The 19,338-nt window shown below is 42.1% G+C and overlaps 1 protein-coding gene across 2 annotated transcripts in view; it reads left to right on the top strand.

The window, feature by feature from the left end:
• MYPN (myopalladin) overlaps nucleotides 1-19,338 on the top strand; it is a 102,083-nt gene that overhangs the window by 67,758 nt on the left and 14,987 nt on the right. For both annotated transcript variants that reach the window (XM_054983452.1, XM_054983451.1), the window contains exons 5-12: nucleotides 339-459; nucleotides 2,767-2,838; nucleotides 3,258-3,399; nucleotides 4,271-4,294; nucleotides 7,775-7,891; nucleotides 8,783-9,152; nucleotides 10,115-10,711; nucleotides 13,451-13,595. In XM_054983452.1, the coding sequence (XP_054839427.1) occupies nucleotides 339-459; nucleotides 2,767-2,838; nucleotides 3,258-3,399; nucleotides 4,271-4,294; nucleotides 7,775-7,891; nucleotides 8,783-9,152; nucleotides 10,115-10,711; nucleotides 13,451-13,595 (1,588 nt within the window). The remainder of the gene's footprint in view (nucleotides 1-338; nucleotides 460-2,766; nucleotides 2,839-3,257; nucleotides 3,400-4,270; nucleotides 4,295-7,774; nucleotides 7,892-8,782; nucleotides 9,153-10,114; nucleotides 10,712-13,450; nucleotides 13,596-19,338) is intronic.

The following is a 19,338-nucleotide window of genomic DNA, read 5'->3' as shown; positions in this document are numbered from 1 at the left end:
AATAGGACTTCAGGTGAAAAGCAAAAAGCCACCTATCCAATGACCCTGATTCAGATTTACCAGTTTTACACAGAGGTCAGTAGCCATATCACATAAGGATTTGTGCCTAGAAGCTCTTCTAAAACCAGGTTTCTGCCAATCCAGTCCTCAAACAAAATTAAATTAAATTGAAACTGGCAGACTTGTTCAATCTGTGTTTCAGATACTGTATCTATTTTCAGATCTACATGTGATTCAAGATCATAATGATATAGTATTGAACTATTATGTGGTTTATGGGAATATTTTGTCAAAGGGAAGGTGATTTCTGTGTAAATCCTTTTTCTAATTTTCCCCAGGTATCAAAACCCAACCAATGTCTCTTCAAATGTGCAACCATCTCCAGTTAATGCCACAACCTCACATCAAGAAACATCCAAACCTTCTGTGGTACATCCTGTGCCAATACCTGTCCACCATGTAAGACATATGAATGAACAGTATGCATCATCCAAGGGAAAGGACCACTAACCTGTATAGGACGTAGCTTTACAAAGTATCATAAGGAATTAATCTTCCAGGGTCACCACCACAATTATCTTTTTGTTGCTGTGGGGAGTAGGGCTTTCTGAAAGGAAGAGAAAGTAGGAGAAAGTCAGAGAAGAAGAAGGGGAGAGAGAAGACCTGTATCCTTCCTGAGCATCTGACAGAAGGGCCAGTCAAAATATACTATAGAAAGAAGGTGAAGACAGTCTATATGGTTGGATACAACCAACCTTTCCACTGATGAAAAAGGGAGGAAGTGCACCAAAAAGGTTATGCGGGAGGTCACCTGCTTGGACAAAAGGCATGTGGAGTAGCACCTGTAGCAAGAAAGGGTATTGAGTGAAACTGACTGAAAAAGCTGGGTGGATCTAACATAAGAGCAGATCTCCTGTTCAAACCGGTAAACAAGGCTCACTTAGAGGTTTTATAAAGGACAAGATATATCATCAGACATGTGGTGTCTGACCGGTACAGGGTAGGTTTTTGTACCTACCCTGGTTTCCCTGCGTTTCTGTTCTTTAGCCGAAGCTGAATCTTCACCCAGGCATCAGCATATGGCAGGGCGGGGCAGCTGCCAAGGCCTGTAGCTTCTGGTGGGGCCCACTGTTGCTGACTCCCTACTCAGGCATCTTTTCTGATTCCTGCACTTACACCCTTCCACAGCCTGTTTGTGAGGGCTTTGACATATATGCTGCCTAATGCTGCCGGAAAAGGGCTGAATGCTGGGTGGTGCACAAAGCATCAGCATTCCGGGTGGCCATGGCAGTGGAACGCCTAGCTGCACCCACCACCCAGTACCGTCAGGGAAAGGCCATCCAGGCAGTGTGGGCAGCTGTGAGTGCAAATGGCGGGAGAGCTTGCAAGTGGGCAAAGGAAGGATGGACAAGCAGGCGGGGCACATGGGTGGGGAGGGCATGAAGGGGAGTCTAGTAGTGGGCATGGAGGGGCCCTGAGCACTTACTGCCCAGGGTCCCCCAGAACCTGGAACCAGCCCTGCTTACATGATACCATCTTTGAGGCCCCCAGTTCACGACCCATTGCAGACGCCTGAAAGAAGGAGAAAGATGGATTTACATGGTTTTAAAAAATTGGGTCCTATCCTGCAGATTAGGTTTAAAGATACAATGATACCCCTGTGGCAGAGCACTACATCTCATATAACTATGCACGTCTGTGTATGCATGTATGTATTTTATTAAAACATTTATATCCCACCTTTCCCCATGGCTCAAGGTGGCTTACAAGTTACAAGCATATAGACGTTCACAAAACGTAAGTCCTAAAGTTGGCATTCAAGTAAAAGTCCTTCATGAAAAATTATTCATAGAGATTTCTAGCAACTAAAAGCCCTAATGCAATTTTAATGGATTTATGGCATTATCTATGAGACACAGAAAGAAGCAATGGCAGAAATTTCACAATATTCAGTTCCTAACAGTTTCCAAATGATCTCCACTAAACTTAAATGAACTAAGTTGGATGGGCTATAGGAAGAAGGGTATAAATTTCCTGCTGCTGTAGCACAGAGGTTAAGTGGTTCAGCTGCAAATCAGCACTCTACTGGTTCAAATCCCATTCCTGCCATGAGCTCAGTAGGTGGCCTTGGGTAAGTCACTCCTCTCAGCTCCAGCTCCCCAGCTGCATTGTGGGGATAACAATAACACTAACTTGTTTGCCGCTCTGGGTGAGGCACTAATCTGTCTAGAAGAGCGGTTTATAATCACTATGGTTGTTGTTCTTGTTATTTGCTTTGGTTTGTCTTTGCTGGCAAAATAAGTAAATGTTAATACCTCCTTGGAGGAATTCACTGGATGAAGACAGTGAAACAATGAGGTATATCAAACCCATTACCAACTTGTTCTGTGAAAAAGTAACCATTAAAAAAAAGAGCAATTTAATAGCTTTAGAAGTTTCTCACATTTAAGTCTTTTTATTTCTCCAGAGGTTCCATTTAAAGTGCTTGGAGTGGTGTGGGCTGGTTCTGATGTAGTGTCCTCAAGAGAAAGTTCACGGAATTCAGCTGGGATTCCACATGAGATTTTAGTACCCTACCCACTGATTTTCTCTGTAAAGTCCATGCCAATTTTGCTTTCCAATGTAATATTTCCATACAGACGCCAGAATGGATTTTGTTCTTTGAAAGCAAAAACATTCCCATCACAGTCAGCCTGGTGTTTCCCATACGCATCATTTAACGGCTGCTGTATTTCTATATCTTAATTTTTGCTTTCCAATTTCCAGAGTCAAAGCCCCACAAACTATTTACAAGGGCTAGACGGGAGACCTATCATAGCTGCACCGGTGTTTACAAAGGTAATTTGATTTTATCTTTTTAAAAAATTATGATGTTATAGCGGGACCCATAATTGCCACCTGGCTGTTTGCCCAATAATAAACTATCTTTCTGAAAACCATACAACCAAACTTGATTTTGATGGGCATTTGCCATAAGTAGAACCATATCAGCAATTTTTAAGCATGTAATTTTGCAAATCGTTGGCAATTTCTGCTTTATAAAGTAAATTAAGTCTCCAGCATATTTACAGTGCCATCCTAAGCATGTTTAACACCCTTCTAAATCCATTGAAATCAAGAGCGTTTCCTCTTTCTGCAGCAGTCTTTTAAAACTTCTTATGGTTACTATATAGAGAACTCTGTGAAGGGAGAAAGAGAGAGAGAGAGAGCTTTGATTGTAAACGCCTGAAATCCCCACTATGGTCTGTCTCTTCTAGATGTTACAGAACCTATCAGCCTCGGAGGGTCAACTGGTTGTGTTTGAATGTCGCGTGAAAGGAGCCCCTTCTCCAAAGGTTGAGTGGTACAGAGAAGGGACATTGATAGAAGACTCTCCAGACTTCAGAATATTACAGAAAAGTACGTTTTGCATCTGTTACAGACATATGTCTGAAAACCTCAATGAGATTATAGTGATTTCTGCCACATGTTGGTTGTAAATGTAAGCCAACGTATTCACAGTCTTATAGTTTTTCACCGTAATCCAGAACATTCCAGCCCTTAGTATGTCTGCTTTGCATTTTTCAAGCAGACAAAGAGCTCACCAAGTCATCCTTATAACAGTTCCGCTAGTAGGTTAGTATCATTGTCTCCATATTGCAGGTGACAGTGACTAAAGCAGAGAGAATAGTGTCTTCTCTGGGGTCAGTTTTTTGACCTCTGAATGGGATGTGCTTGCAGTGGCAGGACCACACCTGCAGCAAAAGTGGCAGTAACGTGAAATGCTGCCACACGGGTGGTAGGACACTAAATCCAGATATCTAGTGCCACTTGCAGAAGGCTGTGGATAATCTGGCATGGAAGTCCATGCATGAGGTGCTGCACAGAATACCATATGCACAATTTTGTACTGTGTTCACAAATATGCCAGAGCTGAAACAGATAGAGTTAGTACTGAAGTGAACTTTGCATTCAGTCTCTACATCAGAATCTCAACTATCTGTTCAGAGATCAGGTATCTGAATTTGATTATTCAATATCGGGTTTCTCTACTGAAATAAAAGTAAACAAGCTTTGAGATTAATATTTTACACTAAAAGCTAAATACAATTCCCATCAATGCTATGAATATCCTGTACTGATATAGCAAAATCTAGGAGCCCTCAAGAGAAGCTGTGTCTGCTCTGGAAAAACTGTGTAGTAAACCAGCCCAGATCTATGATTTCCCAAAGGAACTTTGGAAAGCTATAAGATGCACCAGTTTAAGCCACTTTCTCTTTCTTTTCTTTAGAACCCCGGTCTATGGCTGAACCAGGTAGGAAGGCTAGTTTGTTAAATAAATGTTCAGAGGGTTTTGTAGTTTCATGTGCAATTATGTGCTGTGTGGAGGAGGTATGTTGCTGCATATACTGATTTCTGTTGATTGCACATGATAAATGTTATGTACATTCTATACAAATTAATCTGGGGGGGCCTTGAAAAGCATGTTAACACAAACTGAATATTTTCATTTTGTCAAGAAATGGAAGGATACTGTGTAATTCAGTATGATTAAGCATTCATTAAACAATACGATAAGGTATAGATTGCAAAAATTTGAAAATAAGCCAAAATCTGATGCAGAGCTTCAACAAAACATAAGAAATTTGACATGACATAATAAACAACAGTAACAGACAGTGCACAATAGTATAGTCTACAGTCATTGTCCTTTCATCGAAGCATCTCTTTGAACCATTTTCTTACATTGGCCGATTCCACACTACCTTAGCTCCCGCTTTTCTTGTGCAATGATTGCTCCATCTGTTATTGCGCGTTCTTCACTTGTTTGTCCACATCACCCTTTGAATAGCGCTTCTCCTGCGCAATCCGTTGATCACATCCCCTTTCAAAAAGACGGGTAAAGGGGCGGGAAAAACCCGAACGGCCCCACGTTTTTTTTTTTTTAAAGGACAAATTGACGCTATATTGACGAGTAAGCATCCTGGTTCAATAGTACAACGACACCATTAATATAATATATTTTAAAAAATCACCCGAGACACTTACAATGAGCGCTCGGAACATCACAGCCTGCATGCTGGCTGAAATCATCCAGGAATGGGTGAGCGGTCACGATCACCTACAGGAGCATCCCACAGCAGAGCTTCCTTTTGTCTTTGGAAAATTAACATCTGTGCCTAACTCGTCGGCACAGTCCGTGTCAGGGCGTAACATGAGCCATGATTTCAGTATCATGTGGATGCCCCCCCCCAATATATAAATTGAATTAACATATGAAATTGTTCCTCTGATATTTGAGGTCTGCCCGCCTTTTTAAAATGAGATTAATATGATGAGATGTCACCATATCGACACGGTACTCTTTTATTTTTTTAAAAAAGGGGTGGGGACAAAGGCGGAGAATTACTCCTTAATTGGGAGGCAGGTCAAGAGAGGCTCGGAATTCAACGGAGGGCAGTTATTCATCAAAAGATAACCCGCGGCGAAAGTGCAATGGGCTGTGGCGACGCCATGCCAAATTAATGACGGCTTCAGAGACGATGCGTGTGAACAGATGAAGGAATAGCGCTGCGGAAGCGAAAAACTGCTGCAAGAACGACAGTAGTGTGGATTCAGCCATTATAGCCTTATTATCTGGTTAAGAAATCTCTCCTGGGTAATTTGGTTTTGCAGGGTTTGCAGAAAGCCAGGCGAGTGGGAGCTTTCCTGGCATCTTCAGGCAGACCATTCCATGTGATGGGGGCCCCTACAGAGAATGTGTATAAGGGCAGCTGTTGATTTCACCTATTTGCAGAATGGTTTCTGCAGAAGACCCTATTCAGATGAGCAAAGCTGACATAGTGGAGCATAGGGAGAGACCTACTCTCATGGATATGAGGCCCATGAACAGCTTTGTATGTGATTGCCAAAATCTTGAATGGAGCCCAGTAACTGATGGATAGCCAATGAAGTGACTTCAGAATAGAATATGCATGCTCCATCTAGCTCCTAATAATAATCAAGAAAGGTGGGCTATAAATAATGTAAATAAATAATTTCAGAGTTGATTTCAGACCTGAGATAATTATTCTTTTCCCTGCAGGGCCAGGGTCAGCATACGCCAAGGTGGGACAGTGGCTAAGGCTCAGGGCTTCCAGTGAGGCCCGCTGCCACTGCCCCATCACCAGCATGCCACCCTGCTGACCATCTGCATGCCCTTTCTCTACCTGCTTGCACACCCTCCCACCACCCACACTCTCAGCTGCATACACTGTCATATAGGTAGTATATAGGGTATGTAGGTAGTGTGTATGGCTGGAAGTGCAGGCATTGGGAAGGCTCACAAGTGGCAGAAGGGGGGGGGGTCTCAGACACTCTCTCTCCAAGGCCAGACCTAACTAGCCCTGTTTCCTGGGCTACAAATGAATGAACTTGACAGAATAGTCCCTTATTTGCTTTGGGTCAAATGCACACTAGGTAACGTAGGGCAGTACTATTTTTATCCAGTTTGCCAGTTGGAGAATATTGTATCAGACTTCAGGCCACGGTCCTCACACTCTACTGCACAAATGAGACACAAGAGTATAATTTCAGGTGTTCTGCCTCTGAAATCTGAGAATGCCTTGTTAAGAATTCTTGAATTTTCAAGTTTCCTCACTACCAATGTAGCAGAAAATCTTTAGCCAATGTAAACAGCACAAGAACTTCATACAGCGCAGTTTGTTTCAGAGACCTATTCTAGAATTCACAGACTTGGTAGGTTGGTGAATCCTCCCAAATGTATTTGATGAAATCAGGCACGCTTATATGTGAGAAGGCTTCTCACCCATGTGGCATGAGCAAGCTAGTTCTGTAAGGACTAACAAATGCCACCTGTCACAAAATGCTGAGAGACATACGTGCTGAGAGAGGATACATTACTTTCCACCACAAGCACGCGGATTGCTGTCCAAAGCAGCTGAGCAGGTTGAAATCTCATGGTTCTCAAGCAGGTTTAACTGTTCAGTGGATGGCACTTAAGTATTTTTGTGTGTATTATACAAATATAATCCACAGGATTCAAACATAATAGTCAAGTATGTCTACAAAAGGGTTAGATGAAGTATTGAAGGAGGGGGGAAATCTGCTATTCTATAGGTACATTTGGAGGATATATTCCAATTAATAGGTATAGGCCAGCAACAAGTACAAAGAGAAAAAGGGGGCTGCACTTTTAAACAAACACAGATGAAGAATGTATGTGCACTTCTGCTGGTGTACAGAAGCAATCACAGATATGCTGTGAGGCAGGCTCTCAGGATGAAAGACACTGGTGGTCAGCCAATGAGTTTCATAGTTGATTGGAAATTTTAGCCAAACCACTACACCACGCTGGCTGTCATAGCAGCCTCTTCTCTTCAGCTCACCCACTGAAGAGATACAATCCTTAGGGGTACAACCCTTAGGAAGTTCTCCTGCATGAGTTTCATTGAACTAAATAGAAGCTTCTCAAAAGCACAGTTCATTTCAGTGGGACTTTTGGAGGAGAACTTTCTAGTAGACTGAGTCAGATCTGCCTGTCACTCACTCCAGTTAATAGTTCTCAGAATTAGCCTCCTGTCCTGAGGCAACCAGTACATTTCTCCTCAGCATAAGGACAGCTCTGGAGAGGATTTTGATTATGTGCCTTTTGCTGTGAAGATTACAGGATAAAATCCTCATAACTGGCTACATGTCTACTACACTCCTGTCATGGAGCATGCTTCTTTAATGGCTTCTTCAATGATGTGAGGTAAAATGTGCTCTCTCTTTTTGTTGTGGTGGTGGTTTTCAGAGGAGATTTGCACGTTGGTTATTGCTGAAGTGTTTTCAGAAGATTCTGGAAGTTTTACATGTACAGCAAGCAATAAATATGGGACAGTCTCCAGTATGGCTCAACTAACTGTGAAGGGTAAGTGAGCATTTTAATCACTCCTTACTGATAAATATGGACAGGTCAGTAAGTGATCTATGCCCTCCAGCTTTTCACAGATGAAAGTAAGGATATAGTAGTAGCACTCCAATTTTCACTGCTTGAACCCTTCCAGACTGTTATGCATTGCTGAAAGCTTTACTTATGCTAGCTAACATACAATTTGGTTGCTCTTTTACATTTGAAAAACTTAAGAGTCCTATGACGGACTCAGAAATTCATAGATATATATCAGCAGCTACAGGAGTGTTTCCCAACCAGGTTTCCATAGAACCTGTGGGTTCTGCAGGACATTATGAGGGGTTCCATAAGAAATCAAGGAATAAAAATAATAACAATTTTGAAATACTCTGAAAAAATTCCAAACATCCCTCAAAATATCATGGTTATTAAGGTTATATTTCGTTGTATTGTGTCTGTGTTCATTTCGTATTATTACAGAGCATTAACAATACAAGTGAGAATAATTTAGCAATAATTGAATTGCTGGAATTACAAATTATTTCCAAACTACAGTGATCAGCTTCCTCGGAGAAAATGGCTGCTTCTGAGAGTGGGTTCTATAGCATTATACCCTGATGAAGTCTCTCCCCTCACCAAACCCTGCCATCCCTAGACTCCACCCTCCAAATCTCCAGAAATGTCTCAACCCAGATCTGGCAATCATAGTCAAATGTCAAGGCCAGGTCTCTGTAGAAGCTCCCAATCTTACTTACCAGTCACTACTGATACATGTTACCTCTTGACCCCAATTTTAAGGGTATTAGAGCTAGAAGCTTTCGGGTCTCTCTGATTCCTATTCATGTTGACCATGCAGTGCAGTTTAGCATATCTGAGTAACAGGTACTGGTGTAATGCTGGTTATTCCAGGACCCGAGGACCAGAATAGTAATGCTGCTCTTCACACTATAAATTCAATACATCAAGTTGCTGCTGAATGCCCGTCTTCTGCACCTCTCCTTTCACTTCCATCAGTGGATCAGCCTTCAAAGCCTAAACTGGAAGGGGTTCTTGTGAACCACAATGAGCCCCGGTCAAGTTCCAAGATAGGCCTACATGTGCACTTTAAGTTGCCAGAAGATGATAAAGGAAGTGAATCGTCATCAGAAGATGGAGGACAGCCTACGAATCAGATCCGACCCAACTGCTTCCCAGATAAGATCAATGGACAGGTGGTGAAAACACAGGAGCCAACCTCGCCTTCCAAAGAGCCACCACCAGTGTTAGCTAAACCGAAACTGTAAGCAAGAAAACATTTTTTAATGTTTAGTAATAGCTTAACAGTCAGCATTGGTTCCTGTCTAAAACTTCCACACCTGCAGGAGGGGGACATTTTCACTGATTCTCCCCCTCCCACAGCAGACCTCTGACTCCCTCCCTTAGCTAATTCTGGGGGGACGTCCCCAAGTAGCAACATTTGCAGGGATGGAAGTCCTTTTATCCGCAGTAATTTTAACCTAGATCCAAGCCTGTGTCATTTTGTTTCTTACCATATTTGTTTTCCTCTCAGAAATGAAAGTATTACATTTAGCCCATACTCGTCTACTTTATCTTTTTTAGGACCCAGAAACTCAGGTGTATTGCCTGGTTCATTTATCAGTCTTTTTTTTTTCCTGAAGAGGATTCAGGAGGATAAATCTGTACATCACATATATCAGGATAAGGAAAGGTCATTCATTTTTTCCCCTCCTGGTATCAAGAATTCTGAGTTGAAGAATTCCTGCAATAAGGAAATTATGAAGAGGCGACGGGGAGGGGAAGAGTGTGTTCCTTAGCAGTGAAAAAGGACTCATGGAAACAGAGAAGTTTCAGTCCAGACTAAATGCTTCATCAGCATAACAGAACTTTCCTGCTTCCCCTCCTCACACACACTGCTGCCCACTGATCTCTTGATGCAATGCTGCTCCTTAGGGACATGGGACTCTGAGGAACAATGTAAGGGGCTCTGTAATGGCAAGGAGGCACTGGTGGAAATTGCCAATTTAGTCTCAATCCAACCCAATGTTCTGAATTGCCCATTTGGGAGGAAAGGGTCTGGCTCTCTGTCCCTTGGCTAAGCTCAGACTAAACTTTGGGAGATTTAAAAGGAAGTTTAATCTTATTGGAAACTTACGATCTTGATTTGGTTTCAGAAACAATGCTTGGTTAATGGTTTGTTATGGCATGTAATACAGATTACATATGTTTCTATTTTGTGCTCAGGGATCCTACACAGTTAAAACAACTGCACAACCAGGTGCTGCTTGAACAGCAGCAGCAGCCATCTCCCACACCTCCAAGAGAGACGTCGGTCAATACTGGCACTGTGAACTCTGCTGCTTTGCCCAGTCAGCAACCCTCTTCAAGTACGTACAAGCAGAACAGAGGCTCCCCGTCACAGATATTCACCTACACCCGGCCTAAACAATTCCTGGCATCTCAGACCACCTCTCCAACGGTCAGTTCACCTTCTAGCTCCCCTATGCCTTCATCATTCAGCAATGTACCTCAAGGAACCCAAAGAACGAGTAACAAGGAAAATTTCTTTGGATCTCCTCCACCAGTCCAGGCAAGGTCTCCAGGAGGATTTTCAAACCAGACTGAGCAACATCTAACAAGTCCCAAAGAAACTGTGTTACCACCGCTGTTGCTTTCTGTATCTAGTATGAACCAATTCCAGCCCCAAAATGTGCCCCCTACACCTCTCTCTCCAACTAGTCGGATCCAGAATCCAGTAGCCTTCCTCAGCTCTGTTCTTCCTTCTCTTCCTTCTGTACCCCCAACAAATGCCATGGGCCTACCTAAAAGCGCACCAGCAGCGTAAGTAACGGAAATGTTGTTTAAAATTTATATCGTTTTAAAATATAGTTTTAAATTGTTTGCTAGTGTTTTGATGTTTGCCGCCTTGGGGACCCTGTTTTGGGTGGAAAGGCGGCATACCAATGTTTTAAATAAAAAATATGTTGCATCTAAATACAATACAAGTTAATCATTGTGAAAAAATGTATGAAGAAGTTCACAGAAAACATCTACCAAATCATAATTATGGGAGAGTGGGTTTCAAATGCTATCATTTCTGTTAAGGTAAATTCATGAGTACTTCATGAGTCAGGAAGATGGACCCTTAGAGGTTTCCTCATTGCCTGCTGCCACTCTGAGTGGCGATGAGAGAAAAAATTTAAAGACCACCAGTGTTGTGTGCAACATGATGTCACTTCCAGGGAAAACCCGGAAGTGACATCATGTTGTTGTAGGAATCACCAGAAACTCTATGGTTTTACCATATCCTTGAGTGATATGATATCACTTCTGGGTTTCTCACAGAAATGACATCACAGTGCATGTGACAGTGGCACCCTCTTTACCCTGCTGCCAAGCTCCCAGTGGTTGCACAAGCACAGCCTGGGAACCCTACCCCTGATCTTCTGAAGAAGTTTGTTTGCAATATCAAGATAACAGGGTTGTTATCCCTTTCTCTCTCCACAATCTCTGATGACCATCTGAAGTAGTCCTGTGTGCCAAAGAGTTTATGTGACTGAAACGCATATGAAAACAGCACAGAGATGAAAGGTTCACCCCTCTACCCAAGCCACAGCCCTGATCCAAATCTCCACGGCTTCTTGCAGTTCCATCTGGTTTGACTGTAATAGTTCTTAGAAAGTCTTTCCGCTTTTGACATTGTTAGTGGATGTTGTTTCAACCACTAATACTGAAACTTTGTTAATATTCTTTGCTCTTCCTGGTGTCTTGTTTGTTTCACTGTTAGGCTATTTCATTTTACAGCAATGGAGCTTTTCATTTTGGAAATTCGGTTTTTTTCAGAGATCTTTGTAGCTGCTTTATGAACTTTTTAGTTGAGAATCAGGGTAGAAGTAATAAGAAGAAAACCAGTGGAACTTACGCTCAAGTGCACATGCATGAGATTGCAGTTTGGGTCCATTTTAGAATGAGTTGTTCTGTTTGTCTCTCACAGCATTACTGATCCGATAAAACAGACTATGTGTGCAGCAGCTAGGGTTGTGTCACAAAGCCCTGTAAGATAAACCCCAATTGCTCCAAGAAGCTGTTTGTTGATAGGGAGTGTGTATGTCTGTGCATCATGGACTGTGAAGAGGATAAAGCCAACCTCCCCTCCCAAGCTGATGTGATCACTAGACACACAGTCCTAGCTGCTGTATCTGGCTGGGGAAATGTTTGTTTGAAACATTTATGTGCCACCTTTCCATCCAAAACAGTGTCCGCAAAGCAGAGAACAAAAAATATTAAAACATTTGAAATATATATAAATACAAGAATTATAATGTATATGCATATGGATTTGTGTGTGTGTATAATATAAATGTATATATAAATACGATAAGTACAATAAAATATATAAATAAACATACATACAGGGAGGATGCCAATAAGAGTTTACTGGGGGTACATCAAATGAAACAAAGGGCCAAGCTACAAGTGACGAATTACACTTGAACGGCAAGTGAACAGACTCACGTGTATTCCTCCCTGTTCACTTGCGTTCCACTTGCACTCCACTCGATTACGTAGTGATTGAGTGGAGTGCAAGTGGAACACAAATGAACAGGGAGGAATACATGGGAGTATGTTCACTTGCTGTTCAAGTGTAATTCGTCACTTGTAGCTTGGCCCAAAGAGGGAGACATGTGACTCTTCCTGGGAAGGGACTTCCAAAGTTTCAGTACCATGACTAAGAAGGGCTTTTCTCAGGTTGCCTCCCATCTAACCTCAGATGAGCACCTGAAGCAAAGTCTCCAAAGGTTATCAGAGTTGATGGATAGGTTCATATGGGAGGAGGCAGTCTATAAGGTAGGCTTATTAACCAAATGGCTGCCCCGGTTTGCCCCCTGGCCTCTAGAGGAGTCCCTCTGAGCATATCCAAAGTGCAAACACAACACAACTGCACCAGACACTGAACCTGGTTTAAATATCCAAGAGGCAGAGACTATCCCTGGTTATCGGGGGAAACACCACTTTAAAACATGAAAAAAGATCTCACGATTCTTCACAGTTAAATTTAATATCATGGAGAATTAATGTCATCTGTCTATCTTAAAGTAACCTCACAGACAAATTTTGAGACTTAATCAAGAAAATGTTTACTAACTCAAAGTGGACATAAGCAGGAATGACAATGAATGTGCAATTACTACAAACCACACTATCACTAACACTGAACAACAATGATGAGAATCAAAAGTACAGTTTCCCATTTACTAGGGCAGATGTAGTAATAATCTTTGCCAGTCTATAAGATCTTACACGAGGCTTGGTCAGCAATACATACAACATCAAAGGCATGGTACTAAAAAAAATGTTGAAGAAAATATAAGCAAAGACTGGAACATCAATTTGAACACATTCCATTAAACACAGTAGGATATTTTCTATCATACACTGAAGAACAGAGCTTAGATTCTTGTCTATTAATGTTGTGTATCTTTGTGCCTAAGTGTATAAGTGTGGATGAGGGAATAAAAATGAATGAATTGGAAATTAAATATTAAAAAGCAGCCTTTTAACAGAATATTTGTTTTGTAGAGGAAACCAGGGAGCAGTGAAGAAAAATCTCAGACCCTTGCAGTTGGCAACAGAGGAATCCATGAGAGACACCAAAGCTGCTGTTGTAAAAGACCTGGAGAAAAGACTGCATTTGAGGGACGACATGTTTCCGCATGGCCCTCAGGTTTGTGCTGTGTCTTCAGTTTAACCCTGTGGTTCTCTTAGCATAAAAGCTCACCATTTCTTCACCAACACATACATTCTTAGGATAGTAGCACACAAACCTCCCTAGCCAAAAAACAGAAAAATCATACAATATGACATTGTTTCAAGGCTACTGTAACATCGTGTTGGCATTACAAGCAGATCTACTGGTCTAAATATTTACGGTTGGGACGTTAAGCCAACTTCATCAAGGCAGGTGATGAGACTTTGCAAACTCCCCTCTATAAGGGTTCATGGTTGTCTTCATTTAATCTCATGTATATTTCTTTCACAATAGCCAAGAAGCTGGTGTTTTAGACATGGTCATGATATGGAGATCAGTCCTCAGCTAGGGAATGTGTGTGCTATAAGGGGTTAATTTGACAATCGTCGTCTGGGTTAAGGTCACAGCTGCCCTTCTGCAATCATACCATGCAAGTGCAGAAATGGGTATTGTGTGGAGAATAAAAGCAAAGAGGCTCAGCTTTTAATAAGCACCAAAATATCTATGTCTGGAGGGTTTGTGCTTTGGCTTGGAAGTGTGTATGCAATGCCTATAGAAAAGGGACAGTACTGGACTGGTATTTCTAGGGGTCAGGAGGTCAGGCTTTTACAGAGTTCATTGCCCCCTTCTCAGATCTTCCAGAAGTAAGCTTGCTCAAATGATCTTAGATGTTTTGCAGAGGACCAGCTGTGGGGGGGGGGGGCGTGACCTGGGAGCAGCATTTAAGGGGGACTGCAGGGGGGGGGCGTGAAGGTGCAAAAGTTCCATTCTGAACTGTGTGATCATTTGGTTAGCAGCCATGTATGTGGGACTTAGGTTTGTTACACTTTATGTATATACTCTCAGTGCTCAGATATCCAGTGGTTACCAGAGGTATACTGAGTGGGTGAGTGCCACCCTGCTTGCTATGCATACGGTTGGCACTGTGATCCCAATGGGCACAAGGGCTTCTGTCCATGGGGCACGACTTTCTCAGCTTCTGCTTCCCACAACAGCCCCCAAATGCCCCCAAACTAGTGTTGCCAACTCTGGCCTGGGAAATCCATGAGATATGGGGGCAGTGCTTGTGGAGGACTGTGGAGGGAGGGATTTCACCTAGCATCTATGGTAAACCATACAGTCCACCCTTGGAAGCAGCCACTTTGTCCAGGGAAACTGATCTCTGTAGTCTGGAGAACACTTGGGATTCTAGCAGATTGTCAAATCCCACTTGGAGGCTGGCAACCCTACCACAAAGCTGTTCCTGGGGGTTCCCTTTTCCCCAGAAACAAGATTCCAGGAGGCATTTGGGGCTGCCATGGGAGGGAGAGAGCTTAAAAAGTCATGCTCTGAGGGCAGAAATCCTTGTGCCCGTGGAAATGCCATACTAGATACAACTTGTAGGCCCTACAAACTTAGAGACTTGTTGAACGCTTTTGATTACTCAGTGGTGCAGGGGAAGCATTCTACACATATTCAAATGTACTCTATTTTTAGTCCTGTTGCTGAAAACAGATTCCAGGGCAAGCAGGAGCCAAATTAAATCTTTCCCTTCCTCCTCTGTTTCCCAGTGCTTGTGTAGTAGCATATGGGGACACATTAATTACTTTAGAGGAATGATATCTGTCTTCACCAATTCTGTGGAGCTCCTTACACTCGTTTTTCTGTGGCTGTCATGTAACATAAGCAGAAAAGTCTTTCTCTTGCTCGCTCCGTCTCTTCCCCTGCCTAATTTATAGGTGCGCAAGAGAGATAACCAAGCCATATAGAGGTAGGGTACTCTAAAGTGATAAGAGAAGCTGTATACTCCTAGTTTTTTATGGCTCTTGTGACATTTTCTCTGATAGAGACTCACTTGCCAAAATCACTTCTAGTAAACCAATAAGCATATGGCATGTTTTTACGGATGAATCATAGGTGCTAAAGTTTACGCTTGCTACAGCAGTGAGATAAATTGCTTAGAAGGCCACTGTGAAATACCATCCAATCTTTTATGTTAACGGCATAATAATAACTCCCTTAGGAGCAACTGTCACTCTGTGGCCACAGAGCCATCTGCTGACAGTATCAGTTATTTATATACTGTATGATGGATAGTAGACCCAAGAACTTTGGAAATGTTAGGTTTTACTCATTCTGACCTACCGTGAGAATCAACTAATTTATTATCATTTACTTACATCTTGTTTCATCCAAAACATTTTCCTTAGTCTTTCTGACTCTTCCTCTTTAGCTCTTCATTTTTTCAAAAGCCGGCCATTATGGTGGGGATCGGTTCCAAAATGTGGAGAGCCCTTGGGAAAGGCACCTTCAGTGGGGACCTTGATCTGGAAGAAGCAGGGTGTGAAAATGAAGAATTCTTTCATGCTGCTTCTGATCTTTCTGGGGCCTTTTTCACATGGGCGATTTTTGCCGCATCTGGCCCCACACCTCTTTGGGGTTTCTTCCAAATTCCAGACGATTAACTCCCCCTTCAGATTTCAATGCGGTGTTTCAACTCTTCTGAGTTTTCTCCCTGCACTTCTGCCAAATGCGGCAAAAATTATCTGTGCAAAAAAGGCCCAGGTCTCCTATGAAAAGGGATCATGATGACCGTGCAGTTGGGACAATGGATCCTTTATGGGCTTGGAGGTTGCAGCAAATGCTTGCCTTCAGTACCCCTCTGGTCTTGGGGATTGAAATGGTTAGTGTGCGCATCTAAAAGCTGAAGATTTCTATTTCTGTAATAATGTTTAATAGCAGGCCTGTCAGAATTGTATGTGGCATGTCAACGGAGGAAAAAGAACAGGCATAGGCCTTTTGAAGCCCTACTGTACATGCTTCAGATTCTCTGTTTGCAGTGACCTTTTCACCCATCTGCTGCTCTTGTGTTGTTTGTGCCATGCCTTGGGTCTAGTCTGAATTCCCACCTGTCTTCAGGGGAGGGGGGACGAGCTAGAGTTCCTTTTGAACCAGGAAGGGTGTAGTGTAATGCGTGATGTTACCCCATGTGAACCTCTTTTCTCCCCATTTTATTCACCCGCCCCCCTTTTTGTCAGTCTACATCAAAGCATACGTGAAGTTCATGGGCTGGTTTAATATTGTTTTATTTTGTGCAAAGACAAACATGCATCTTTTCAGTTTTCCTTCCTGGTTGTTAGGGTTCGGGGGGGGGGGAGGCTTAAAGTTGCACATTTGTGCACAAGCATCAGTCTGCGTGTAGAAGGAACCTGTAATGGGATTATCACACTTGGAGACAGGAACAGACATTCTCACAAGTGGTTAGGTACAAATTCAAATATGATAGAAGATGTACCAAATATGAACATCTGTCTGTTTTGCAATGTGGAAGAGTGATTCTCAACAAGACATGACCTCTTAGGATTTCATAGGATGGATTATAGAGATGGGGAGTCCACAAGAGAGAAAAATTGAGCACCAGATATCAACATCAACAAATATGTTTGACAACAAACAAAATCACCAGAATATGCTTTAGCACTAAACCAAAATTCATTTTTATAGAGTCCTTTAAAAGCACAGTGTGAATTTGGGGTATTGATTGGGTGGGGTGTTGGGCAATTTGAAAAAATATATCAGCAGGCCATTTTTCACAGATTATTAAGTTCTTCACTTTGATTTTATTGCAACCAACAACCATATATCTCAGATGACATAAATAAGATGTTGAAAGCAGGATTAACACTTTCAAAGCTTCAGTCACAAGCTCTGGATATTCATGCCTCTCCACCCTGCAAAGCATCCGCAAGTCTTCTGAGGGGAAAATAATGCTGAAGAACAACTGTCCTACCGAGACAGTTTATCTACTGTTTAGAAGTTCTGCAGTGGATTGAAGGCAAAACTGAACTGGGATTAGGTGCACTGACTGCTCTAGATGGAGCTGTACTCCCTTTAAAAGAGCACGTTTGTGGTCTGGCAGTGCTCCAGATTAATATTGTGCCCTAAATATTCCAGTGGATGAGATGACCGGAACTTCTTTTTACCAGTTTAGGCTGGTTCACCAGCTGCAGCCTTTTCTGGAGAAGAGTTAGACCTATGGCCACAGTTGCATGTGTTTTGATAATATCCAGATTGGACTACTGCAACAGTCTCCATTGGGTGGCCTTTGAAGATGATATGGAAATTGTAACTGGTTCAGAATTCACTAGCCAGACCGAATAGATGTGTGCCAGAATGAACACACAAAAGCAATTTTGTGCCATCCACAGTAGCTCTGTTTCTGGACCAAATACAAAACTGATGTTTTTGACTTTTAATGCTATAAACAGTTAGGGCCCAAATACCTTGTGGACTGCCTCTCCCTGTATATACTTGCCTGCATTCTGAGATCATCTAAGGAGACACAGCTATGGAACTCCACCTCTTCTATGCTATCATTGGTGGGGACCTGTGCAAAGGCCTACTCATCAGCTTTCTCCCAAGACTCTGGAACTCCCCTCCCTAGTTTTATAAATAGTTACATTTCGTTTGGTAGCAGAATTACCCAGTCAGCAGCGTTTCCCCAAACATGCAGTAATTAATATTCAGACAATTAAACTGTACAAAAGATAGAACGTACAGTTTATTGAGGTAGATTCTATTCATGGCAATATAAAGAATCACATTCCCTATTACCATGGCCACCTTGTTCTGCATCGAGGCTGGATGTAGGTGTGTGGATGAGGCCTTCATGGCAGAAGTCTAACAGTAAAAATCTAAGCAGAGTTAGTCCAGTCTCAGGCCGTTGAGCTCAATGGGCTTAGACTGAAGTAATTCTCCTTAGGATTTCACTAAAAGAGAAACAGGTTACTTAACAAGAAAGTAACACATATGCACAGAGAGACGTGCAGCACTCACCAATGTCCACGACATGCTGAGCCACCTATTCCATCAGGACATACATATACACATTTGTTTGTTTATTTGTTTATTAAAAGTCCACCTTTCTCATTCAGACTCAAGGTGGATTACACAGGAAAAGTCAATATGATCAACAGCTCAAACATAATAAATACAAGCAGAAATCTGGAAAAAACATAAGCAGATTAATATGACTTATATACACAGAACTATCCAGCAGGAGTATAATTACATCATCAGATAGTACACAGTAGTATAGACTACAGACACTATCCTTTTACCAACGTATCTCTCTTTTTTTTTTTCTGTCTCCAGATCTTAGGGGCTAAGCAGGGCTGGCTTAGGGTGGGTACACAGAGGTAGGCAATGGCAAACCACCTCTGAATGTATCTTGCCTTAAAAATCCTATGAGGTCACTAGATGTCAGCTGTGACTTGATGGCACTTTCTACCACTAATAGGGCAAGTTAAAAATGGCTGAGCTTATGAGAGAAGGTACCATGAACAGCCAGGAAAAGAAGTATTTTTTCCTTTCCTTTCACATTGGAGTGTTAGATGGCAACTGAAGACAGATCTTGCCAAATAAGGGTTTCTGAGGTAGCTTAGTATGTATATTTATTTTGTGTGTAGGCAAGAAAATATTTTAAAACAAATATTAATTTAGTTATTAAGTATAAAATTAATTTTAAACAGCATCCCACTAAGCAGAGCTTCTGTCTGAAATGTTGAATACTTACTACCATGGATAACCTCACTCTATGTCATTTTGTGGTTGGCTCTGCCTCCTGTGTAAGCCATTTTGTGGTTAGCTCTGCATCCCATGGCAGCCATTTTGTGGTTGGCTCCACCATTTTGTAGTTATGCTCAACACCATGTGTGAAAATTCCAAAGGTACTCACAGA

Source organism: Eublepharis macularius, chromosome 6 (assembly GCF_028583425.1).
Source record: "Eublepharis macularius isolate TG4126 chromosome 6, MPM_Emac_v1.0, whole genome shotgun sequence".
Lineage (NCBI taxonomy): Eukaryota > Metazoa > Chordata > Lepidosauria > Squamata > Eublepharidae > Eublepharis > Eublepharis macularius.
The sequence above is the reverse complement of the archived record's forward strand: the minus strand, read 5'-3'. Positions and strand labels throughout refer to the sequence as shown.